Consider the following 24,892-nt stretch of genomic DNA (forward strand, 5'->3'; position numbering starts at 1 on the left):
CGCTTGGCCCTGTGAGAGACCACAAGGGGGGAGGCGGGCGGGTGGGCAGGCGGGCGGTGGTGGTGGAGAGAGGGCGGAAGAGCGGAAGGGAGAGGAGGGGAGGGGACCCACGACACACGCGCAGAGGGCGGGTACACGCAAGTTCCTTTGATAAGCAAGAAGGTGAAAAACACGGTGACGACGACGGGAGAGGAACTGCAGGTAAGGCAGCGACAAGACACGTGAGAGCAGAAGAGAGAGAGGACGACGAAAGCAAGCAAAAATGTGAAGAAAAGCCAAAGCGCTGATGCCTAAGACAGTGAGAGAGAGGGTTCGGGGAGGCGGGGGTCACAAGTCGACCAGAGTGCATGCGTGCATGTGTGTGCGCACGTGTATGTGTGCGTGTGTGCGTACGCGTGGGCGAGAACACACGTTACAAGCACGGGCACGTCAATGGAAAGAGGAGAGCAACCGGGGAGGAACGCACGAGAAAGACGGTGGAGGCACGAGAGAGAAGTGGGAGAGAGACACGAGGCAGCCCGACGGTGCTACACCGAGAGAAGGAAATGGGCGACACGCACGCACCCCTGCGCAGCCGAACAGTGAAAGTGCCAGAGCGGTGCTGGGGGAGCAGAGAGGGAGATGAAGGAGGCAGTCCACGACCTTCTTTTGTTGTTCTTCAACACGTCCGTTTTTTCTGTGCGGTACAGCGTGAGTTAAACTCTACTCGAGGCCGGGCCTGTCCGCAGGACCCACATCGCGTGGTGCAAAGCAGCCGTACACACGTGTGCACCACAGCAATGCGCCGACCCAGTCATCGGAGCATGGCCTCTGACTCGAGCTCCGCCGCTACCCGGGGCATCCCCTTCGGGGTGGCGCAGGCTCGCCAACCAGTGGGCGGTGAGAGCCGGGGGTGGGTGGGTGGGATTCGTTCGAGTTACACGGACACTTTGCCAATCATATGGATAGCACAAGCGTGCTCACTGTCGCAGGTCGCTCCCACGCATCACCATCCACGACCGCGCCGCCGCCATGAGTCGCCATGAGTCCCTCTGACTTCCCCACATCCTAGGCACTTGGCACCGTCACCGCCAGGAGGTCCCTTGGCATTGGCAAGGACCAGGGGCTGCGTGGCCTCCTCCCCGAGAGAGCGGGGGAAGGGGGGGTGCACCGGGCCCCTGTTGACACCACGCACGGAGAGGTGTTTCCCTCCCCACACCCCACGGCATCATCAGGTGAACGGAGAGAAGCGGAAAAACGTATTGGTGCCAGCATGTAGTTGCGCATCTGCTGCTCCGGTGCCGGTGCAGAAGCGGTCGGCGGTCGGCGACCGGGCGCGTGAGGTGCGGAAGGCAGACAAGGAAAACGGAAACGGCAACACAATAAAAAGGTGTTCAGCAGAGGACGGAAATATAACATCGAGGGAAGAGATGAGTGCTTTCATGTCTGCCGCTGCCGTCGTGTGTGTGTGTGTGTGTGTGCCAATGATGGGGCGAGAGCAGGATGACGAGAGAAGGCGGGGGGCAAGAGCGGGGGGCGGCGTAGGCGCCTACACGTGCACAAACACCTTATCACGCACGCCTCACCACCCTGCCAGTGTCATACACCTCTTTCATCCCCTCCCCACTACCGCATAATGACGCGCGACCACACGGCTAAGACTGGGTGTTGCGGTAGAGGTGGATCATCACCCCTCGATTGTACGCCTCCACAGAGTGATCACCCAAAACCGAGGCCTCCCCGCAGCCGTGCTTCAACACCGCGAAGGCGGTCTCCGAGTCTTCGGTCGACACATACCCGTACGCGCCGTATTGGATAAAGTGATAGCGGCCGAAGCACGTGAAGCGGCGGTGCATGCGGTGGGAAGACCCCGGCAGCACTATATCAGCCCTCGTGTCCGCCGCAACCTCAACTCCAGGAGGTGTGACCGACTCATCGTCGACGTCGGGTTCAGCGCCGCCATCTTCAAGGCACGCGTGATGTGCGGTGCTCCGTTGCCTAGACGCGGCGCCACTCCGGCGCGCACATCGGCTTTTGAAGTCGTGGAGGGCCGCCTCCACGTCGGCATCCAGCTGCGCTGCCGCCTCGCGAGACGGTGCTGGTGTGTCGTTCTCCAGCGCGTCGGAGCTGTTGCGGAGGGTGGTATCAACGTACGCGGCGAGCTGCGCTTGCTCCTCCCACACTGCAGACGACTCGTCAGAGAAGATGCCTTCCTCTTCAGGCGCGCCGGTCTCCTTGCCCGTCGCGTCGTTCATCGAGAAGAGTGCAGACGTAGTTGAAGCATCAAAACCTGGAGAAGCGTCGGCGAAGGAAGTGCCTGACGGCGTCTTGGTGCGCAAGTGTGCCAGCGCAGTGGAGAGCCTGGCGGAGCTGAGGGTGGGGGTGTTGGGTGCTTCAGTCGCGACGGCGGAAGAGGCAGCGGTGTTTGCTGCTGGCGACGCCGCACTCGCGGGGCTAGGTTGACTCCCGCCGCCCCTCCACCAGCTCTGGGCTACCGTGAAGACGGATGCGACGAGCTGCGTAAGTCGCGACTGCGCGTCCCAAGCGAGTTCGTCTGTGCACGACAGGCGCGGCACAATGTCGCTGCGGTGGACAAAGTTGTGGAAGACATGCGTCCAGCCGCAGCTCTGTACGTGGTCGGCCAGCTCGTAGTTGCCGAGCAGCGGCGCACCGAGTGAGACGCACAGCAGTCGCGGTGTCTCCTCCTGCGACCCGCGGGGCACCAGCAGAGAAGCACGTCGGTGCAGCAGCTGCAGAGTCAAGTACTGCGCAGTAGCCCCGCCCAGCGAGTGGCCGCACAGGACAAGGGTATAACCGCCGCTGCGGACGTCTTCCAGAAGCGTGTCGAAAGGCAGTCCAACCTCCTGTGCCTCTTGCGCAAAGCCCTTGTGCACCTGGTACTCCCACACCTTCCGAACACCGCCGTTAAGTATCACCGCTGCCTCAGCGTGGTCGGCCCCCTCTTGGCCCTCCGCTGTCGTCGTCATACAGACGCCTTCGTGCAACGTCGACCACACAGTCTCCGTGACACGTGCAAACTGCATGTCCACCCAACGCGTCCGCCAGTTGTGCGTTCCGGGGAAGGCGATGAACTTAACGCGACCTGGCGCCTCAAGGATGGTGTAGCGCTCCTGTGCTACGGTGATGCGCAGTGCACGTGCGTACGGGATGTCGGACAGACTCAAGGTGATGTTTGGCGCTCCGAGGTACTCATACGCGACCGCTGAAGCCACCATGGAAAGCAGCACTCGCTGTGCCAAAACGGCGGTGGTGATGGCGCGGAAGGCTAGCATCTCTTCGTAGCGGTGGAAGAGCCCGCGGAACATGCCCTCCACCTGCGCAGTTGTCATGCCGCCGACCTCCATGGCGCGCAGCGAGAGCTGCTGCACGTCGAGCACGCCGACGTCGTCCATCACGCTCTTGGACACGCCGTTCGGGCGGACCACTCGTGCGGTGTGCGGCTGCGTCACAACGGTGGGCAGCCCACACCCGTAGCACACCAGCCGACGTGTCAGGATACGGCACGAAGGGCCAATGCACATGCGAGGCATGGCCCCCGCTGTCCGAAGTATGTACAGCCCCCACAGAAGGCCACCGTCGCCGCGCGTGGTGAGTTTCGCCAGCGCCCATAACGTGGAGCAGCGGTCGCACACCACCATCTGCCGTCCAAGCATGTGTACGTAGTGACGATATCCCCAGCAGCTGGAGCACACAGCGTGCCAGCAGCGGCGGCAGTGATGCCGATTGGCGTGGAAGCGGGACTGGCACACAAAGCATGTGGTGCAAATACAGCTCCCCTTCGCACGCTGACACGTTGTGCAGACACGATGACCCTCCAGCGGCATCGGGCGCACGATGATCGGCGTCCACGTGTCGGTAACGCCTTGGGTCAGGGATGTCGTGCTATCTGTATCGGCGCGTCGCTGCGCTGGCGCTGCCGTGCTGCTTGTGGCGGCGGTGCACACGTCGCCCCACTGCGGCTGTGTGTGGGTGTAGACGAAGTCGCGCATCTGTGCAAACTGCGGCCACTGCGGCTGAGGCACCGCCAAAGACGGCGACGACGCCGAGTGCATCTGTGGCTGCCACGGTGATGAGAGAGAGAGCGGGGAGAAGTTGAAGAGGGAAGGCAGCGTGAGGGCGACAAGCGCCGCCGCCGCCGCCGTGAAGGCACAAAACAAAACACGAGAGGAAGCGGAAGCGCAATGCGGCGTTGAGATAGCCACAGCGACGACAGCCACAGCGGGCAAGGTGCCGCGTGGGAGGGCAGCAGAGCTGCAGCAACGTCGCGAAACAGTGGGCGAATGGAAATGATAAATAAAGGGGGACAGGCCGCAGTCAACAAAACGCAAAAGGCTCTCTGTATCGATGCGTGCGTACGTGCCTGTGCGAGCGCAAGCTCATGTGCACGCGTCCGATACGACGAATAGATGCGTTGGGTAGAAGATGGGCATGAGAGACGCGGTATAGTGCATAAACCACGCACACGTACGTATGTACGTACTGCCGCTGCCAGTGCGATGTGTGTGTGTGTGTGTGTGTGTTGAGGGGAAGAGGGTACGCGCGTAGAGATCGCATGGGCAACACAGTATGTGTGGGAGGATGTTGAGGTGCGTGGAAAGAAAAGTGAAGGGGCAGAACGTGTGGGATGGAGAGAAGCAATGCGTCACGTGCACGCCGTCCCACTCCGAAACACCTGAGCAGATGCTCTAGTAGCTCACATGAAAACACAGTCCCACGACTCGACCCTCCGAGACGTCGGACCTGTCTGCCCTCCCGCACCGCCCACACAAAGAGGGAGAGAGTCGATGGGCGGTGGTGGAGACACGCGTTCGCGATCCACGCACAAAACGCGGAGACGCTCGATGGTACGGAGATGATGAAACATGAGCACAGATAAAATAGCGTGCCGCACCCACACACACACACACAGACGTAAAAAAAAATGATCGAGGGCGCCGATAAGCAATGGCGTTGGAGGCCCGGCGGCGGCGGGGGGAGGGGGGAAGTGCGGGGACAGACAGGTCTGGTGAGACCGTAGTAGCCAGCACAAGTCGGCATGATACAGCTCGTCGTATCGGCGCGGTGCTTCTGCGAAGCGGGCACCGAGGTGCACGCCCGCTGCCCGCATGAACGTAGAGGAAACGCGTGCGGGGGTGCGAGAGCGAAGAGGGGGGGGGGGCACAGGTAGGGGTGGGCTGCAGATGTGTCATGCTGCTTCCAGCACCACTCCCGTGACGCCCCTCTAGCAGCATCCATTCTCTTGACGCGGTGCCGCGTTCTCTGTGTGGCACATGACGCCGCCCTCGCGCACGTTGAAGGTGCTGTTCGTTTCGACCAGTTTCGCAGCGACGGCATGGAATGCATCCTGAACCCCGTCGCCGCTGCGCGCGCTAGTCTCGTGGTACATGACACCCATCTCCACCGCGCACTGCTGCGCATCCGCCAAAGACACCTGCCGCTCGCTCTCCAAATCTTTCTTGTTGCCTACCAGCATCACCATCGTCTCTGGCGAGTTGGATTGCAGCTCGCGAATCCAGTACTTTGCCTTCTCGTACGTATCGGCGGAGACAATGTCGAACACGACGAGCGCCGCAGCGGCACCGCGGTAGTACATAGAGGCTAAACTCTTGAAGCGCTCCTGCCCTGCCGTGTCCCATATATCGAAGTGAACGGCGGTGTTGTCGTCCACGTTGCACGTGTACCTAAAGAATGAGGCGCCGACGGTGCTGTTCAGCTTCTCGCTGAAGGCATTCTTCATGAGACGCTGCACGACGGACGACTTGCCGACGCCGCTCTCCCCGAGCAGGACTAGCTTGAACTTCCGTGTCGAGGCTGAAGCCCCCGCCGTTGTCGTCGAGGCGCGAGCGATGGATGACATGGCAGTGGCGGATAATCGAAACGGCGAGGGCGTGGGGGGAGGAGGCCGTGTATGAAGGAATACAGGCCACACGTGCACACGAGGGCCAAGGGCGCCGTACACCTGAGGGCTCTGCAGAGATAAAGGGAGAGCGGAGAGATAAGGAGTTCAGCCCAGCGGAGCAGGTCAAAAGAGCCGCCCTCACCTCAAGCAACGAAGATGTAACGCACAAGACGGGTGGTGGGAAGAGGTTTAGCCGCAGCAGCAGCGAGATAGTGAACGCGCGAAGCACAAAGTGGCCAACAGCAACACACAAGTACACCTCCACTCGTGCGCGCTCAGGCAAAGCGAAGCACCGACTCGTCGAGTGCACAGAGTGACCGCCAAGAACGTGACGGTGTGTATGAAGGGGGGAGGGGGGCAGCGAACACAGATAAACGGGGGACTGAAGCTATGACCACGAAATCGTCTTCGAATCGCGCGTCGCAGCACGGCCGCCAACTCCGCACGAGAGCTGCGTGCTGACAGAGTCAAGTGGAGTGAGTGCGCGGGCGTATGCGTGTGTATGTGCACACACCCTGCCCAAGCCTGTCCTCCACCTCCAGGCCCTTGTCTGTGATCGGTTACGTGACAGATGCGTCGCGTGTGAGCGCGCAGCTGGCACAGTGCGGCCCCCTGCAGGAACAAGAAGAGAAAGCAGATGGTATACGTTGTTTCGTTGTTGTTGCTGAGGCGCTGCACGAACCTGGATGAGCTCACTGACGGAGTGGGGTCAGCTCAGACGTGCGTGCTGCTTGTGCAATGATGAAGGCTTCTACGGTGTGTTGGCGAAGAGTCACGAGAAGAGAAGAGGGGCATGGAGCGAGACGTGAGTAGGCAAGGTGGCGAGAGAGGAGAGGCACAGGATGCGCGACTGATGGGTGCGCGAGGGTGTAATCCGACGCTGAACTACAGCAACGACACAAGCGGGCTCATCCGTTGGCAGTCGCCGGATGGTCATCCGTAGGATGGGGAGTAAAGACAGAGGGAGATGTAGCCCCAACAGCATCGCCTCGGCTGTATGAGCCACTTTGCGCACGTGGACACGACATGGGGCACGGTTTCCTCGTGCCCCCCCCTCACACGTGCCCTGCGACAATGCACGCACCTGCATGGGGTAAGGAAAAGAAGAAGCCGATCTGTCTGCGTGTCGGAGTGTACGTGCGCCAATGCAGGAAGTGTGCGAGGAGACGAGCAGGTCAATATATCGAAAGGGCGGGAGAGTACCTTGAGCAGCGGAGTGGTAGCAGCAGCAGCAGCAGAGAGAGGAAAGGGAGACACCAAGCAGAGAGGCATGCATGCGTCTATGTCTGTATCGGTGTTTGCGTGTGTTGTGCGTCGTAGCGGTAGAAGGTGTACGAGCAACTAGAAACGTGCGAAGAGTCACGCGAGAGGGGCGGGGATGGCCGTGGGAGCTCACGCATCAACAAATTGTTTCATAGACACCGTCGTGTCTCGCGAACACCCACCGCGCACACGGGGAGTGGGAGAGCAGAGCAGAAGGGATGCCCTCTCCGACGACGCGTCGAGACACGTTTTGCCGTGCAGCGCACGCGCTGCGCGTCGGTGACAAAGGGGGGAGGTCGAGCAAGGGAGATCGCTAGAAGGCGCCAGGGCCGTCGCGCGGTGAGGAAAAGAGTCTTTGGAGCGGCTTCGATGAAGGCCTGGGCATGTGCGAGGCGCCAGCTTGCGTGAAAGAGTCGGGGCGGCGCGACGGCGGTGGTGGCGCTGCGGCGGCTAGCGGCGTTGTGAGCCAGAAGTCAATGCGCGGCCCCGGGGAGTCGCCGCCACCGCTCCCCGGCTGACAAGAGAAGGCATGGGAACTTTGGTGCGGCGGCCGCTGTTGCGGAGACGCCATGGCGTGGGCGCTGGGCGTGAGCGCGACCTTGGCACTGGCGCCCAAGCTAGCGGCCGACTGTGGAAATGACGCACGGATATCGTCCACACGTCTCCGCGGCAGCGACAGGCTTGAGTCGGCGCGGTGGCGTTTCGCGATGAGGGAGCTTGCTGACCACCCGAGTGGCGGAGCTCCTCCGACGGCGGACGACGTCGACGCCTCACTAGAGGCAGCGCCGCGTGCCTCGCCACCGTTTCCGTGCGAATGGTGTCGTCGATGCTGCCCATGCGAGTGAGAAGACGGCGAAGGTGACGATGCCACAGACGGACGCGGCCAGCTGCCACGTGGAGAGATGTCTGGCGCCCTAGCACCGGCCACGCCGAGAGGTAGGAAGGGGGCATGGCGCCCCCCCAATGGAGGCGGGATGATCTGCGCAGCTGGTGTATGACAAACCTCGACGGTCTTCGGTGCGTCGTGCGTGTACCCGCCGCTGGCATGGGTAACTCGCGGGTCCGCCAACATGTGCGCGAGTTGCTGCTTCTGTGGTGACGGGGGCTGCGACTGCTGTTGTGGCGTCTTTCTTTGCGAGTATGCACGGGTGGCCGCAGCGGTGGCGTGTGCCAGCTCCTCGCGTAGCCGGCACACCTCTTCCTGAAGCGCTTGCGCTTGCGACACTGCCGCGGCGCACTCTGCCTGCTTCCGCTGACTCTGCCGTGTCATGTCTTGGTTTTGGCCATGCAGCATCCCCAGCGCCTGGCGCATGCGGCGGATGACTTGCTGGTAGTGCCGCACCTGAGAGATGATCACTTTTTCCGTTCTCTCGAGTACCGTCGTACCGTCTTGCAGCAGCTGCTGTACATTGGGGTGGTCAAGCTTAACGAGCTGGTATGGCCGCTGACATAGCGGGCAGGGCGCAGCGACTGGTAGGCGGGAGACACAGCGAGAGCAGAGGTAGTGGTTGCACGATGTGACGCTGCCGTCCCTGTTGCAGTCACCGAGGCACAGAACGCAGATGGGCTGGAAGGACATGCGGCACGCAGCGGCGGTTTGCGGGGCTACATTGCTCGCCGTCGCGCCTACACCCACACGCACGTGCGAATGCCCCTGCACACTTCCGATCGTTTCACCTGCTTGCCGCCTTCTCGTTCACCTGTGCTCCCTGTCGGTGGGCGTACGTGCGTGGGTGTGGGCGTGGGCGCAAAGACCGCGCACCGCACAGCGCACACGCGCCGAGATACCGACGCGCACGGATACAGCGCTCCTGGGTATGCGCAGTGCGTCGCTGTCGCATCCACGTCTGCTCAGTAGGCGCACATGCACATGCACATGCACAGGCGGCAGGCCGAAGATGAAGGAAATTGAAGGTGGGATGGGTGCACACGCCGACACAGCAGCCGAAGCAGCATGGACAAAACGGCGCAGTGAAAAGGAGCGGGTCAGCCCGCGGGAGTCGATCCGTCGTTCGGTGAGTGGGGAAGAGCACAAGAGGGGCGAGAAGGCAGGTGAGGATGTGGGCGGGACAGTGAGGGACAACAGGAGAAGGCCACAGCATATGTGGAGAGGGGATGCGATGAGAGCGACAACTCCGCGCCGGTCCGTCCATCCAGCCAAGTGGCTGGGCGCATCGGTCGAAGGAGAAGGGGTAAAGAAAAGGGGCAGCAACTACGGAGGCGGCGGCGGCTGAGTGACAGAAGCGTGTCGCTCCATCCTTCCCCACCCCCCAACATCACCAGCTTACCGCGCCAACCCAGCCCGTACCACCCCCTCCCCTCCTCCTTACTTGGTGGGGCGGAGGCAGTTCGTGGCGATCCGCTCCTGCTGCCTGCCCTTCACCATGGTGCATGCATGTGCAGCAATGTCTGCGGTGGGTAGTGATGTCGTGTGGCCAGCGGACACGTGCGCGGTTGTGGGTGCAGATGGGCGGAGGTGAGAGAAGCGACCAACTCGTAATCCTCAACGCCGCACTAACGCCCTTCGGCACATCCGCAGAGATATCAGAAAACGCGCCTTCACGAAGGAAGAGGTCTCAGAGGACCCGAAAGCGGCCGGGAGCGACCACAGCGACGGCAGCGACAGCGGCCAGTCCCAAACGAGCGAAGTCCCCCCCCAGAGAGGCCCCCAGAGAAAAGGGGGGGCAAAGACAGCAGAGAGAAACGAGAAGAAGGCCCTGAGAAGGCCGTGATGGCACCTCTTCTCTCTGGGTAGGTGACTACTATACATCCAGTGGTGGAGAGCGGGGGGAGGAGGGAGAAGCAACGATGTACACGTGCAAGCACAACTCGTAGCGAGCCTGCACCGTCACGCATCCGTCAGCCTCTTCCTCTTGCCCCACTTCTCCACCGCCTTCATTGACATCTCGCCTCCACCCGGTCCCTCGGTGCTCGCACGCCACATGCAGTTGTGTGCGTGCTTGCACAAGGTCACAACGGAAAAGGGTAACAGCACACACAGCGAAGGAGAGGCAGCGGCTGGACGGAGGCACGGTCGGGGCAGCGAAGCGCACCTCGCACAAGTCCGTCGAAAGAGAGGACCCGATGACAGAGGGCAACCAAGGGCAACAGGTGGCGCATGATGTACACACGCTCACCCATCAACACCGATAGCCACTCAGCCCGCCTTTGCTGCCGCCGCTTGTTGTGCGGCTGCGGCTGCTGCCTGCTGCGCCGCCACTTGGCGCTGTTGCTCCTGGTGTTGCATGATAATGTTCTGGAAGTCCTCTAGGCAGTCGCAGATGACGTGCAGCTGGTGCAGCACGTTGCTGTGCAGTGTCTCTACCTTGCCGCGGCCCGAGTAGTCGCGCACCCATGACACACAGCGGTCGTACAGGTTCGATGTGGCCATGCTGACGTGGCTCACTGTGCGCGTCGTCGAGCTCTTCTGCTTGATCATGCGGTCCAGTCTGTCCTGCTTTGCCTTGATGACCTTCTGGAGCGACTCGAAAGACATCTGCATCTCGTTGAGTTGGTTCTGGAGGGCGATGTTCTCCGTGCTCCGGCGCTGGCGTGCCAAGTTGAGCGAGCTGCGTGTGCGCAGGAGATCCTCCTCGAGTTGTGTCTTGCGCGCCTGCAGGACGCTGGTGTTGTCGCACAGTGTCATCCAACGCTTCATGATGTCGCGCGGCTCTTGGTACTCGTCGCCATCATTGCGGGAGAGCACCTCCTCCAGAAACGTTTGGTACTTCTCGATGTCCTCATACTGCGCCTTCATCTCATCCCGCTTCAGCTCCAGCGCCTGCAGGCGCTGCTTGAGCTGGGCAATGTACGCCTCCCGCTCCTTGCGCTGCTTCTCCTCGATGGCTACCTTCTTCATGGCACGGCTACGCTTGATTTCGTTCTCCTGGATGAACTTGTAGTACTGCACGAGAGTGTCCTGCAGCTCTGCCCGGTCGGCAGCCAACTGCGCCTCCCCCTCCTTCACCTGTGCCATGCGCCTATTGTACTCCTCGCGTTTCGACTCTAGCTCGCGCTGCACATCAAGCTCCGCACGCCGCAGCTTCGTGGCGGCGGTGATGCTGTCGAGTGCACTAGACATTCTTGGTCTTTGTCGGTGTGTATGTGTGTGTGTGGTGATGGGAGGGTGGTTGCCCCCCGAGTACACATCCCCTTGTGGTGCTACGCACAGACGGGCACATGCGCATGTGCATTTTTCGGTGGAGGGGGAAAAGGGAGACGTGGAGCATCGGCTGGTGCGACAGTGGCGGGCACGTGTGTATGTGGCACACATCGAACACGTGCACACGTACACTTGTGCAGAGAGAGAGAGACATGCGTGCATGGCCACGCAGCGTGCCACACACACACACGAGTGTGGTCACTGCCCCACCACACCCCCGCCATGGCATCCGTCATCCTCGAGTCCCATTCTTCAGAGGCGGGGAGCTGAGTCCCCACGATAAATTGGCTTCGCGCGAACCGGCACAGGAAAACGATGAGGAAAGGAAAAGCTTCTGTGATATGCTTCGCAGCTGTGCCGCTCACTACCCAACTCGCGAAGCTGCAGGGGCGGCTGCAAGACCCCTGCAGGAGAACTACGTGGCCACATGCTGGCCTGATGTCTCGAGTCCTGGCCATCCATCTTTCCTTTCCGAGAACATCGACAGAAGGGTGGGGGAGAATGGAAAGGTCTGGCCACACGCACGGCTCAGCATGCAGGGGGAGGGGCTCTCTCGCCCGCGATTTACTTCGGTGGTGCCCGCGCATGCTTCGTCGGTGCTCCCTGAGGCCACCGCCGCCCTTCGTGAGAGGATTCGCTGTGACAATGCGCGGATCACCCCGTAGTAATCCTTCAACGGATTTCGCTCCTCTCACAGGCGTTCTGCGGCCTCCCCAGTGGCCCTCGCACAGCGGGGTAAGGGGTACCGCTCACAAGTGGCAACGCCACGTCCTTCACATGCGAGCGGGCGAGAGACAAACCCGGCGGGGAGTTGCACTCCTCAAAGCTACGCGAGTTGCGTGTCGGCAGGATTTAGTAAATCCGGCTGTGTAGAGGAACACAACGTGTGCAGCGCCAGAGCCGCACCCACTCCCGCTAAACCTCCTTCAGCTGCTTTATGGGGAGGGGGCACGCGGGATGGGGAGGGGAAGGGGCGAGCGGCCACTGTCGGCCCGTCTGCTCTCCGTACAGGCGGGTGATGTGCGAGGCAGTTGGCGGTCATGAGCAGGTCACAATTCTCGCTGTATCACTGCTATTGCGCGCCTGCGCTATGAGAGACCGATAAGTCCGGCCCCACCGCGCGGAGCTTGCGGCGCAGGTGCATACGGTACGCTGACTGAGGGCACAGAACCGCACACGGTCAAGACAACAGGCGTGCCGTCCGACGCCTCCCCCAATATTCCCGCGATCTGATGCGACTGCAGAACATCTGGAAGGTACAGCGCACGCACGACCTGCTGGTCTCCTTGCGGAGAGCACGAGCCCGCTCGCGCCGCCAAGCACGGCATTGTATCGCAGCGAAGCGTCGCATGTTGGGGCAGGTAGCGACAGCAGAGCGTGTCGAGTCCCACATGGGATGTCCTGCCTGCATGTAGACAACCGCCTCCTCCAAACTGCGGCGCGAGAAGTACAGTACCTCCACCGGTAGAAGACTACTCTGCTAGCCCGCTCCGTGTGCGAGCGCTTTGTTGGCGAGAGTGCCGCCTCAGGGGAAAGCTCCACGAGCACGTCGTCTCTCAACGAGTCTTCCGGAGTGGCCCCCCATCACGTCGTCCGGGTACGCCACTTCGATGTGCTTCACCACCTCCACGTTATTAGGGGAATGGGGGTGTGGCTATGCACGCTCAAGAGAAGGGAGGACAGCAGACAAAAACCGCGAGGAGTGCGCGAGGCATCAGTGCACGCCAACACACCCCAGAGAGAGAGCGCAGAGCGGAGGAGATCGAGGAGACTCCAGAGGGCAGTCATCAAGCAACCTGACCCCAGAGATCCACTCATCCGCTCGACTCTTCGTGGGTAACGCCGCAGAGCAACACGCCGTTCACCCGCCTCTCCGTCTACCCTACATCGTCTGAATCTGCGGCTACGTCGCTCAGCAAAGGGTCTCTTCGCTGTGCGTCTTCATGCGGTCTTCCTGACCGCTGACGCGGGTCCGTCGATGAGTTCCGCATGTGCACCTCTGCGCTGCCGCTACTTCATGAAGTTCTGTGGCGATGACGGTGTGGTGGCGGCAGTGCTTATGGTTTCCTTAGCGCTCTCCTTGCGTTGCTGATCGTCACCTCTTCCCCTCTTGCAATGCCCGAGGCACCCACGCAGGCACCCACGATGTCAGCATGCACACATCCATCCATGCCTTTGGCTCATCGGCGCGGTCAGCTACTGGCGCAGACGCCACACGGCAGCGTGCACGAGCGTCTGGGTCTGCGCGTGCCCCTCGAGATACTAGCCATGATACGAGGGGAGAAAGTGGATAGTGCCGTCCACCTCCACCGCTGCGAGGAGAGAGCCCGTCGTGCACCCTGCGAAGGACGCCATTGCAACCACCTCTATCGCCGCCACGCCGATAGGGATTAGCGAGATGACGCCGCCCCGCAGCCCGCACCGGCACACCAGCAGGTGGCTCGTCTCTGTCTGGATCCACAGACGGCGGCGGCTGCACTCCAAGCCGATCACACAGCCACCCACGCCGCGGTGCAATCCGGTGGAAATCATCGAGACGACCTCGACGCCGATGAAAGGGTTAATGCGGGCGAGCAGGACGCCCTCGAGCCTGGCAGTGCTCATAAAGTACAGGGAGGGTCCGAGACCCGTGGCACGAACGACGCAGTCCACCGGGGCTGGCGTAGGCACGACACATGACTGGAACGCCGCGGCCGACGAAGCGGCGGATCCAGATGTGGGCGAGGGCTGGATGCGCACCAGCGCCAGGGAACCGTGCTCGCACACCGTGCAGAGCAGGAACAGGTCATCGTCATCGAACAACACCTGACCCAGGCCGCCGTCGACAGAGGGGACGACAACGGTGCCGCACGCCTGCGGCTGAAAGGGCGGCTCATTCAACTGGAGAAAAACGAGGCGCGTGTCGCCAACGCTTGCGCAGGCGAGGGTGTTCGCGTCTTGGTGAGCGAAGGCACCGCCAGTGACAGTGAAGCCGCTGCGGGTGGGATAGAACAAGGCGTGTGCGGAGGCGTCCGTGTTCGCGAATGCCTTGGTAGCGGACCAAGGTCCATCAGCGGCGCTTCCTGGGGAGTCCGCAAACAGTCTCCACAGTAACACACCGCCGCAGCACCCCACCGCCAGGACATCGCGCGACTCAGGCCTCCACTGCAACCAGCTCACCTTCATCTGAAAGGCGTGCGTCAGCACACACATCACCCTTCTCTCGCCCACATCGTACACAACGACACGCGTTGAAGCGTCGGCGCCGCCCTCTTCCACCGCTACCGCAAGCCACATGTACAAGGGATGGAAGCTAAGACCTGTTACACGCTCAGGGCCACCACGGCGAGACCGCCGCGCCAGTAGCAGCCGCCGTGCACCTGGTAGGGCACTTGGGAACACGCTGCGAAGGCCCGGCAGCGCAAACGACGCCGCCTTGATGAGACACTGGGCGAGATGTGGAATAAGATGCGGCGCCGACGCCCACAGTTGTTGAAGCCAAGAGCGACGACCGTGGCGAGAGCACCGGCGCGCGTCTGTCGCCGGCGCCAGCGACGACCACCACCTCGTATCCACCTCGCCTTGGCGGTGCAGCGACGACGATGTGAGGACAGCGTCCCCGCCTGCGGACAAAGATGAGGCCGAGTTGGTGGCCCGCGCACTCCCGCTGCCGTTGCTGGAGCCATTCACGCCGTCCACTGCACCCCACGGCACAACACCATCGTTGGCACACCGTAGCAGTGGATACACGGCGCCGCCGAGCGTGACGTAGGCGTTCAAGTCGCGAAAGCCAAACACCCGCCCGGCCTTCTCACCAAGCACACGCTCATCCTCTATGAGTGCCTGCGGGTCCTCCAAGAGCAACTCATGCAACGGCTCGAACATGTTCTGTGTGAACTCTGCGTGTTTTCCTTCACACAGGTGCGTGTCAGTCGGCAAGGGTGAGAGAGGGCGGAGGAAGGGGAGAAGCGGAATGAGGATGGGCAGGACCATGGCACACACACACAGGCACAACACGCAGACTCGTACTCCGTGAACACGGTCCACGAGACGAGATGGCCAGCGCAGAGCAGGGAGACAGCAAAGCACGGCACTACTCGCAGTGTCGACTTGAACGACTTCATGAGGAGGACGCTGAGAGAAAAAGAAGATCCCAGTGGAGTGGGGAGGGGGCAGTCTGCCTGCTACCGCTTTGCGTAGGTGTGTCTGTGCGTGTGTGTGTGTGTGTGGAGGGGAGGGGAGGGGAGGGGAGGGGGTCTGCCCCATGTTGGATGTGTTGCGCGTGTACTCCAGGGCGCTGGGTATCCACCGACAGTACAGTCTGCTTAACCTCTTATGAAACAGAGGAGCACGGCACGCTGGAACGAAACGGAGAAAGGGAGAAGGAAGGGGCGGCTACCTCTGTCGCCCGCTGCCTCTCTTCCCGCCGCCGCCGCCGCTGTTGCCGCTCTTGCCCTTTCCCCCAGCACCACCAGCCGCGACCTTGCCCTTGCCGCCTGCCTCCAGCCTCAGCAGCTCGGCCATCGCCGCCTCCCGCTCCTTGGCGGAGATCTCCTTGGCGGCCTTATCGTTCCCCCTCTTGCCATTCTTGTCCCCGCCGTGTCCGCCGGCCGCCGGCGACAACGCGCCAGATGTGGCCGGGCCGCCTTCCACCTCACCCGGCACCGCCTTGCGGATCAGCCGCTTGTGATCGTCGACGTAGGAGCCGGGATTCGGCTGGTGGAAGAAGCTCTTCATGTGATACGCGTCCTCCTCGTCCATGTAGTACTTCTCCTCTACGCCAACGCAGCGAAAGCCGAGGGTGTCCTGATAGAGGTGTAGTGCGGCGTCGTTTGTCTTGCGCACATGCAGAGAGCAGTAGTGAGCGCCGTACTCAGCGTCCATCTCCTTCATAGTCGCCCGCATCACTCGCGACGCGATGCCGAGCTTGCGATGCGAGCGCAGCACAGCCAAGGACGTGATGTGCCCGTGTTTCTTATCTGGCATCTCCTCGTCGTCCATCTTGCCTAGAACATACCCCACGGTGTTGCGATTATAATCTTGCTGCACGTAGAGCAGCTGCGGCCATGACAAGAGATGGTAGTAGTAATACCGCAGGTTGTAGTTCTCCGGAAGACAGCGGAGATTGCTGTGCTGCATCTCGTACATGTCCTCCATGGTGGCGCGACGGAGCTGCATGATGGCAGTGGGTCTGATGTGGGTGTGTGCGCAGAAAAAGGTGGGGAGTAACACTGATAGAAAGGACGCACAGTGCGGAGAGAAAAACTTCAGGTCAGCAAAGATGTGCGTGTGTGGGCGCGGATGGGCGTGGGTGTCGATGTCCATTAGAAGTTCACATGGGAAGTGCATAAGACACCAGAGACAAGAGAAGGCAGTGGAATGTCGCTCGCATGAGCATGCCTGAGGCGGGGCGCACATAGCGCGACGCAGCTTCAAGGGCGCGCAACACACACACACACCATACGCGCACATGCTTTACCCTCGCGTCGGTGCTGAACAGACATGGAGAGGGCATGCGTATGAAGAGCAGGAAGGTCCTACTCTCTTGCACCTGCAGTGGAGAGATTCAACGAAACTAGCGATAGCACAGTCACCATCACCACCACCGCCCCTCCCCTCTCGGTGCGGGCCTGGTTTCGCCCACCACTCCTTTGGCGCGGATGTGCTCTATTCCTTCGCGTGCACGTCTACGTGTATGGGGCCGGAGTAGTGCCTCTGCGCCGCCTCCGTCTCGCGTTCCAAGAGAAAAGGTGCCACCGTGCGCCAACCCCGCACGCTGCATCGCACACATACAGACGTACGAGTACATACGGGCTGCATCTGCTGGGCACTATCGTCAACCTCAGCGGTCCAACGCGTCCGTATTCCACCCGCGAACACGCCAGCAAAAAACGCACACGCATGCGCAACCACACCGCCAGAGATCACCCGCCTCGGCGGCGCTGCCGCTCGCGCCTGGTCGTCATGGGGTGAGCCGTCCTGCCGCCGAATTGGGTCATGCACCCGGCGAGCCCCCCCACGCCCTTCCCCGCCCCCTCGCCGGATACGCGCTGCGCGACGGACCCCGCATGGAGCTGGCTGGACTGCATGCCTTGATCCCGGCGGGCCGCGTCCAGGGTCCTGCGCTCGAGGGCGGAGGCGGTAGGCTTCTTCCGCGCGGGTCGCGGGGGATGCCGGCCTGGCATCCGCGACCGGGGACCAGGCCCGTGATCCGTGCAGCTGGCGTCGGCGTCTCTGGAGCGGCCGATTTTGCAAGCCCGCCAGCTTCGTCACCGTGCCCCCATCCGCAACGGCCAAGGGCAAACGGAAATAAGAGGCGCACGCGACGGGCTAGCAGCGCCGGCTTCCGGACCCCAACACGCCGCAACACCCCAGACCCTGCCGTTGAAGGGCTCGCGCCGGGCACTATGGGGAAGGGGGCCGCGCCCGGACCACCAGCCGCCATTAGCCCCCCCCCGCCGTAGCCAACCGAGGTGGCGCCGTAGCAGCCCAAGCCCCAGACCCACTGCTTCACACCCAGCGCGACAGCGGCAAGCAAGCTGGCTTGCAGCCTGCTGCTGCCGCGTCTACGGGCATACTGTTGTGATGAGGCGTCGCGGCCGCCCCTGGCAGGACGCCTGTCCGTACCGCGCCATCCTTTCACAGCGAGTATAGGCGCTTCGCGGGGCGAGGGGGCCACACTGCTAGCATGCCGCTGCTTTCTACTCGCCCGGAGAGCCCGCACACAGCCCGCGGGGGAGAGAGATCCAAGACCACACATGGGGGCGCTGCGCATGGGCGGTGCGTGTGCGTGCGGTGCCCAGAAAGGCCCCGCGCCGGCATAGCCGCATGAGAACCGCCGATGCGCCGCGACCACACCGCCATAGCGGCGGGGAGGGGGGGGGGGCTGGACAGACCCCGCAAAACCCAGCATGCAAGCCTGGGCCTCTTGCGGAAGCGGCGGCGGGCGCAACAGCCGTCCCCGAGCCCCGTCGGCTCAGCGGGCGCGGCACGGGTCTACGCTGAACCTCCCCAGCGCCGTGGTGGCAGAGCCGCGAGCTGCCGAGTCACGCGTGCAGGCGTGGGGTTCACAAACGCTGCGCGTGTCGTGGTGTCTGGCTGGTGCCGGGCTGCCGTGTGCAAAGGCAAGCCCAGGGGGGCCCAGGGAGGGCCTGGGGCGGAGCGGTGGGGGCGGAAGCCGCGCCAATGCGGTGGCAGCTGGTACGCCACATGCTTCGCCAGCCATCGCAGGACCATGCGCCCGAGCAACTTGCGGGGATTGGTAACCAGCGCGCCATGGGGCGGCAGGACGCGGGATCATCACCGAGCCCGCGTGGCCTCAAAAAGAGCCCAGCGGGCCCCTCCTCCCCCATGCCGCGGGTTCGACGGGCGGTCGTGTCACGCTCTGATTGGGGCGCCATCGAATTCTATGCGAAGCAGCAAATTTTCCTTTCACGGGGACAGCGGGTCGAGCAGACGCGGGGACAAGGCGAGGCGCAGCCCTTCTAACGGTATGGTAGGATGATAGCAGCAGTTGCCTCGAGTGCGGCCTAGCCAGGCATCGTCATCCCTCCGCCAGCGTGAAATGTCGTGCTCGCCAACTGGTGCTGACAGGGACGACGGCGCGGCGTCAGGCCGGGGGCGCTTGCGCAGGTGAAATGGACTGCGCAGCCGTGGCGGGTCGCCGAGTACACCGCCGCCTGGGGTGCAGAGGGGCTGCGCAAGTTCCTCCTCGAGGCACAGCAAAAGCTGGTGGTCAATCAAAAACCGCACCACCGCCCACAGCGCCCGCTGGCTCACCACACCACTCGCCAATACTCGCCCCTCCAGATCCACGTGGCGAATCCCCGGCACACGCAAGATGTAGCGGTAGACAGTGTGCACGACGAGATGCCACATGTATGAGTGCCAACTGCCGTCCACGTGATGAAAGATGCTAGGGTACGGTATCAGGCTACATCCATCACGGCTGTGGCTGCCGTCATGGTGACGATGGAGAGGCGAAAACGATGCGAATGCGCCGCTGCTGAGCTCCTCACGGCACGCCTCGACAGCGCGCTGCTCCGCCGCGGTTGGAGGGCCGTCGATCGGAAGATCCTGTAAGTATAGCGGGTCGCCATAGTTGCGGATAGTGCGGGCCGGGTACAGCTGACGGGCAGCTTCCGCTTCTGCGCGGGTCACCGCAACGCTGTCCCCGTCGTCGTCGCTGCTCTCGCTGCTGCTGTCCTTGTCCTCCTCACCGCTAGATTCGTCGTTGCCACCCCGTGCTGGGGACGAGCGCTTCCGCTTGCGATGCTGACCATCACGTCCTGCCGCGACGGTGTTGATCACCACATCTGTCTCGCCGATCTCGGTTCCCTCTGCGCCGCCAGGGCGCTGCCGCCGCAGGAGCCCCTCACACGCGACAGCCTCTGGCGGCCACGCCAACTGGGGCAAAGGAAGCCGCGTCATCTTCTCCCGCACCGCGTTCGTCGCCATCGACAGGTGCGCTTGGTCCATCGAGGGCTGATGAAGGAGCTCCAGTGCCGCTGCCGGCGTGCGCTGCAAAGACTCCTGCGCCCCCGATGCGAGGAGCGAGCTCATCTCCGCGTGTGCCCACACCATCACGGGGCTCTCGCGGCCTCCAGCCACCGCCCCAGCCACCGCATCCGCCTCCTGCACCCACTGGTGCAGCACAGCCATATTGGCGCACAGGCGTGGTGCGGTGCGCAGTGCGTTGAGCGGTAGAACATACGGGCTCTGCGCCAGCGACAACTGCGGCACGCGGATGTTCTGCTGCCGCGCCCGGCGAAACACCGGCAGTCGCTGCAGGAATGCGCGCGCACGCGACACCAGCCAGGGTGCGTTCAGTGCCGTCAAGAGGGAACGCGCGACACTGGCGCGGTAGTGGGCCTGGTCGCAGAAAACAATCATGCGCAGTATATCGGCGACCACCTCGAAGCCGTCCTCCAGCTGCAGCAACGGTAACGACGCCGGAGAAGAGAACCACGTCCCTGACGTATGCGGAGACAGAGGCAGCGAGATTAGAGGTGGTGAGAGAGGCGCCGAGGCAGCGCACGATTGCGCGGGTGCGACATCGGTGGTGGCAGCAACAGCAGCAGCGGTAGAAGCCGCCGCTCGTGGTGCGTACACGCTTTCCACCTCTTCGCGAAGCGTCTCTATGGACGAGGTGTGCCGCACCTGGTGGCCTCTGCGGGTGGCGTTCGAGTTCCGCACAGCGCGCAGCGTCTCTGCGAGTACTGCCATGTGCATCGTCGACGTGCTCACCAGCCGATTGTACGCACCGCCGCCCTGACCAGCGCTCATCAGACTGAATTCCGTAGGGGCCACCGCGCCTCCGCAGCCGCCACCGCTGGAGGGGCAAAGAAGCGTGTTGCTGACCTCCGCGCCTCCGTGCCGCCGCACCAGCACTGCTGGCAGCGTCGCCGGCACACAGAAGAGTGGGTGGTGCGAGAGGTGGACGCTGCGGCCGCGCAGCACAAGGCGCACCACCTCCTCTACGCGCTTGAGAGCCGCAAAGTGGTGGAATGCAGAGTCCAGTGCCTCAGCAACGGTGAGTCCGCTGATCTCCGTGCGGGGCGCCTTGCGGGGACGCTGCCGCGCAACGTGACGGCCGCTGGCTGCCGTCGTCGTCGGACAAGTGCTGTCTCCGTCATCCGCACGGCCGCGACGCTCGCGTACAAACAGGGAAGCAGAGGAAAAGATGCTGCGTCGCCCAGATACGCCTCGCAGCTCGGCTCCACGTCTCGTTGCGCCGGCGGCGACGTCGCTGAGGCTGGTGCTGCGCCGCGACTCCAGCGGTAGTCCACCGCTTTGGTAGAGTTGCGCAGCCAAAATGCTGGGGTCCTGTCGCAACACCTTGGAGAGCGCCACCACCTGCGTCACCGTAGCATTCGACTCCAGTTCCAGGAGCTGCGATGAAAGCCTGCGCGACGGCTGCCCTATCGCACTCCAGAACGGAAGCCAGTAGCGCATGCACGCGTACAGCGAGGCGGCGGCGGTGGGTGGGGCGGACATGAAGTAGTGCGTGTAGCCATCCACGGTGCACTGCGGTTCTAGCGCGTAGGCAACGTCGTCGCATGCCTCAGGGGAGAGGAAGCTGTTGGAACCCCCCTGTGCCGAGCGGATGAGCCGACGGTCGTGCAGCCCCTGCAGACACGCGAGCAGCATCTGCGTTCCCCGCTGTACGCACCATCCGTACATGCTGGGCGGGAGATCACGGAGGGGCGTGGACCAGCCGCACACGCCATCGGTGCGGCCGAGCACATGCCCAAGGTCGGCCTGTGGAAGACCAACAACGATAACAAACGTGCTGAGGGTCATGCGAGCGTACATCTCCCGCACACGCACGCCGCCGGCACCTGCTGCCGCACCAGACACCGCACCGTCGGTGGGATAGCGGTAGTGCTGGTACCACAGCTCGAGGTGAAGACGCGACATCCGCTGCACCAAGCTCCGCGCGTAGCCGTTGCGCACTGCCATGACTCGATTTACCGCCTTGGTAGCTGCGGAATGCACCTCGATGAGACGCTCACCCAAGGTTGATCGGCGGGCGCCCTCCACCACAGCCGGGAGGCTCTGAAGCACCATATCCGAGGGAATCGACTTGCCGCTCGCCGCAGACGGCGGCACGGGCAGTCGTGCGATCCTCCTCGTCAGTTCAGCAGCAGCAGCAGCCTCAGCGTCCAGCACAGCCTGCTTCGCCGTGTCGCTGAGCATGCTAGGCCGCGTCTCTCCCTCTGCGGGTACCAAGGCCACCAGCCCCACGTGCTTCCGCCCACGCTGGGCGACTGCGGTCGTGTGGACGTATTTGAGGTGGCGCAGAAACGGTAGGACGCGTCGGTTTAGGGTGGAGACGTCGATGCTCTGCATGAGCCGCGGCACCGACGCCGCGTAGTGCGGAGCAGCCTGCACAAGCACGTCCAGCACTGTGTTGACTGAGTAGGCGGACAGGCCTTTGGGAAGCCGCGGATCGCTGGGCTCGAAGTGAAGCGTGCGAGACAGTGGCAGGGGCGCCGCTGCCGCCGTTGCGAGCGCAACACCCTCACCGGTATGGTGTGGGTCGCCCTGTTCTTTCTTTACCACGGTCGCAGCAGTGGCCTCGACGGGGCACGGACCTTGCGCGGGCAGCCCCGTCGGTGGCCGCGGCGCGTACACGAGCGTGAGCACCTTGGTGTGCCGCAGCAGCAGATACCGCGTGACCAGCGTGCCACGCGTCTTTGCATACCTCTCGAGGAAGCCGCCAAGGGCTTTGCTCCGCTGCTTGTACGGCATGTGAAACCGAACACGCGGTACTGCGGCGGTGAGCGACAGCGGGCGTCGCTCCGCTTCGTGGGCGGCCTGTATCTCTAGTGCCTGATTGGGCTCAACACGAAGCACCGCCACGGCCTCCGCCTGCTGGTGTCGAGTCGACGGGTGCGGGAGCGGCCCCGCAGCCTGGCTTTGAGCGTCATCGCCCTGTTCATCGTCGTCCTCGTCGCCGGCGCTGTACCTAGCCCCATCCCCCTCATCATCGAGATCCAGCTTCTCGGCCGCTCCACCGCGAGCCTGCTCGCGGTCTGCCCGCAGGATCACAGGAGCGGCCACGAGCTGTTTCCGCAGCACGGCCTCATCCCTACTGTTGGTGTCGCCATCCTGGCCATGCTTTGCCTCGTTGTCGTCCCTATCACTGCCGCTCGGGTACAAATCGCGTGTTTCCTCTCCCTCCTCGACGTCGTACGCTACAGCGCGACCGCGTGCTCGTGGTTTCACAGGGGCGGAGGACAATGCGGACGTTGATGCGGCGGACACCTGTCGTACAAGGTCCTCCGAAGGAATCACTAAACGCAGTTCACGCAGATGTCCGCGCAGGGTGACGGAGGCGACCACGATGCTGAGGCCCGCCACGCTCATGAGGCGCCGCAGGTGCATCCGCTCAGTCCGCGAGAAGTCCTCCCAGCGGGTGAGAAAGAGGCCGTGGGCGGCAAGAATGGCGTGCACGGCATCCTGCATCAGCAGCCGGCGCTCCGGGGACTCCTGGACGAGCTGGCGCACCAGTTGGAGGTCGAACGCCACGCTAGGGAATGCTGCCTCCAGGCGGCGCTTGCGCGCGTAGTAGTGATCGAGGGGGTAGTGACGGCGGCAGCTGCGGCGTTGCTGTAGCGATGGTTCGGATGCTGCTGATGCGGTCGCACTAAGCACTCCACCACCGTCGCCGCCGCTAGTACGACCCCACTCCCCGTAAAGCTGTTCCTCATCGCTGGATGAAGACGGAGCACGGCCGTCGCCAAAGGAGGATGCCTCAGCACGGCTGCCGCTCCCCTCCTCCACCCCCCACGTCGGCTGCCCCTTCTTTTCCCGCTCCGTCAGCGGCAGCGCGAAATGCGGGAAGAATCGATAGATAACCTCGCGGGAAGGCTCGTGGTACATGTACACGGGCGCGACCTTGTGCACCCGCCGTAGCCACTTGAGGCCGCTGCCGACTAGGTGGTTCTTGTACCGCGCCTTGAACTCTGGCGTGCTGGGTAATCGATCCCAGCCCAGCACAGCGTTCTCCGCAATGAAGCTGGACACCATCTCCAGCTTCTCATTCGTGATGGAAAAGCCCATGACACGCTCGCGCAGGGCGTGAGATGGGGTGAAGAAGAGCAGCGTTCGGCGCCCACCATCCTTTCGGGGAGGAGCAAAGGACTGCGACTCCTGCCGCCCTGACATGCCGCACTGGTCGCAGACCCCACCTTCCCCTACCTCGGCCCAAGCAATACGGCCCAAGTCCAGCAGAACAATGGCCTCCTCAGCTGAAACTCGACGCCGCTGATGGCTCGCGTTCGATGCGGTAGGTGCAGGGGCGGGTGCCACCTTCCTTCTCCCTCGCCCTTCGCAGCTGCCCGAGGAGCTGGAAGCCGCGTCCGCCCTCTGTGCACCCGACGTCGCTCCGTCATCCGTTGCCCCTGCTGCGTGGACATCGAATTCCCCGCCGTGTGCGGTCAGCAAGAGCCGCACGATGGTGTCGCGAAGGGTGTCGTTAGCGGCCCAGCCCTGATAGGGGAGGACATCTTCGGAGATGAATTCACCCAGCTGCGCGGAGGAGCAGCCGTCGCGTGGCGCTTGAGCGCCGATAAACTCGAGAGACAGCTGTAGGCACCCCTCAAACATAGCGAGCCTCCACTCCTCTTGTGTTTCCTTATCTTCCGCTCGTGTGGCTGTGCGTGTGGGTGTACGTGTGTGAGTGTACATGTGGGTGTATCGCGAGGCAAGCGAAAGAAGCAGAGTAGAGGACACGCCTGTAGCGGACACATCCCCCAAGATAATAGGCACCTATCCCGTGTAGAAGCATAGGGTGCGGCAAGAACACATTTCAGCCAGTGCTCACTGTGGTACCAACAGTGCGCCTCCTGCCCATCATCGCACCGGCCAGTCTCCGCCCTCTAACACAGGAACACTAAACCCCGCCACGATGAGCTAAGATCGCGCATTCCTAGAAGAGCAAACCATGCGAAATGCTCTCGGTGCGCTCACAAAGTCGCCACAACAAACAGTCGCCTCAGTCAACCTTCACACGCACGTACATGCGCACTGCTCTCTCCTTTTTCCCCTCATCTATCAACGACGGGGAGGGAGAGGCAAGGCCC

The 24,892-nt window shown here is 62.9% G+C and overlaps 7 protein-coding genes across 7 annotated transcripts; all 7 read right to left on the minus strand.

Annotated features, from left to right (window-relative positions):
• Positions 1-1,634: 1,634 nt before the first annotated feature.
• LMXM_13_0210 (putative class 3 lipase) lies at positions 1,635-3,638 on the minus strand (the record flags this gene model as incomplete). The annotated part of the gene is made up of 1 exon (XM_003873183.1): positions 1,635-3,638. One exon carries the CDS (start codon positions 3,636-3,638, stop codon positions 1,635-1,637), a length of 2,004 nt encoding a protein of 667 aa, XP_003873232.1.
• Positions 3,639-5,221: 1,583 nt separating this feature from the next.
• On the minus strand, positions 5,222-5,857 carry LMXM_13_0220 (putative small Rab GTP binding protein; the record flags this gene model as incomplete). Its single annotated transcript, XM_003873184.1, has 1 exon — positions 5,222-5,857. The coding sequence occupies one exon, from the start codon at positions 5,855-5,857 to the stop codon at positions 5,222-5,224; it is 636 nt and encodes a 211-aa protein (XP_003873233.1).
• Positions 5,858-7,475: 1,618 nt separating this feature from the next.
• On the minus strand, positions 7,476-8,741 carry LMXM_13_0230 (conserved hypothetical protein; the record flags this gene model as incomplete). Its single annotated transcript, XM_003873185.1, has 1 exon — positions 7,476-8,741. The coding sequence occupies one exon, from the start codon at positions 8,739-8,741 to the stop codon at positions 7,476-7,478; it is 1,266 nt and encodes a 421-aa protein (XP_003873234.1).
• Positions 8,742-10,319: 1,578 nt separating this feature from the next.
• On the minus strand, positions 10,320-11,243 carry LMXM_13_0240 (conserved hypothetical protein; the record flags this gene model as incomplete). The annotated part of the gene is made up of 1 exon (XM_003873186.1): positions 10,320-11,243. One exon carries the CDS (start codon positions 11,241-11,243, stop codon positions 10,320-10,322), a length of 924 nt encoding a protein of 307 aa, XP_003873235.1.
• A 2,343-nt stretch (positions 11,244-13,586) lies between these two features.
• Positions 13,587-15,188, minus strand: LMXM_13_0250 (conserved hypothetical protein; the record flags this gene model as incomplete). The annotated part of the gene is made up of 1 exon (XM_003873187.1): positions 13,587-15,188. One exon carries the CDS (start codon positions 15,186-15,188, stop codon positions 13,587-13,589), a length of 1,602 nt encoding a protein of 533 aa, XP_003873236.1.
• A 510-nt stretch (positions 15,189-15,698) lies between these two features.
• Positions 15,699-16,481, minus strand: LMXM_13_0260 (putative N-acetyltransferase subunit ARD1; the record flags this gene model as incomplete). Its single annotated transcript, XM_003873188.1, has 1 exon — positions 15,699-16,481. The coding sequence occupies one exon, from the start codon at positions 16,479-16,481 to the stop codon at positions 15,699-15,701; it is 783 nt and encodes a 260-aa protein (XP_003873237.1).
• A 2,253-nt stretch (positions 16,482-18,734) lies between these two features.
• Positions 18,735-23,975, minus strand: LMXM_13_0270 (conserved hypothetical protein; the record flags this gene model as incomplete). Its single annotated transcript, XM_003873189.1, has 1 exon — positions 18,735-23,975. The coding sequence occupies one exon, from the start codon at positions 23,973-23,975 to the stop codon at positions 18,735-18,737; it is 5,241 nt and encodes a 1,746-aa protein (XP_003873238.1).
• Between the last annotated feature and the right edge of the window lie 917 nt (positions 23,976-24,892).

The sequence above is a fragment of the Leishmania mexicana genome, chromosome 13 (genome assembly GCF_000234665.1).
Source record: "Leishmania mexicana MHOM/GT/2001/U1103 complete genome, chromosome 13".
Classification (NCBI taxonomy): Eukaryota; Euglenozoa; class Kinetoplastea; order Trypanosomatida; family Trypanosomatidae; genus Leishmania; species Leishmania mexicana.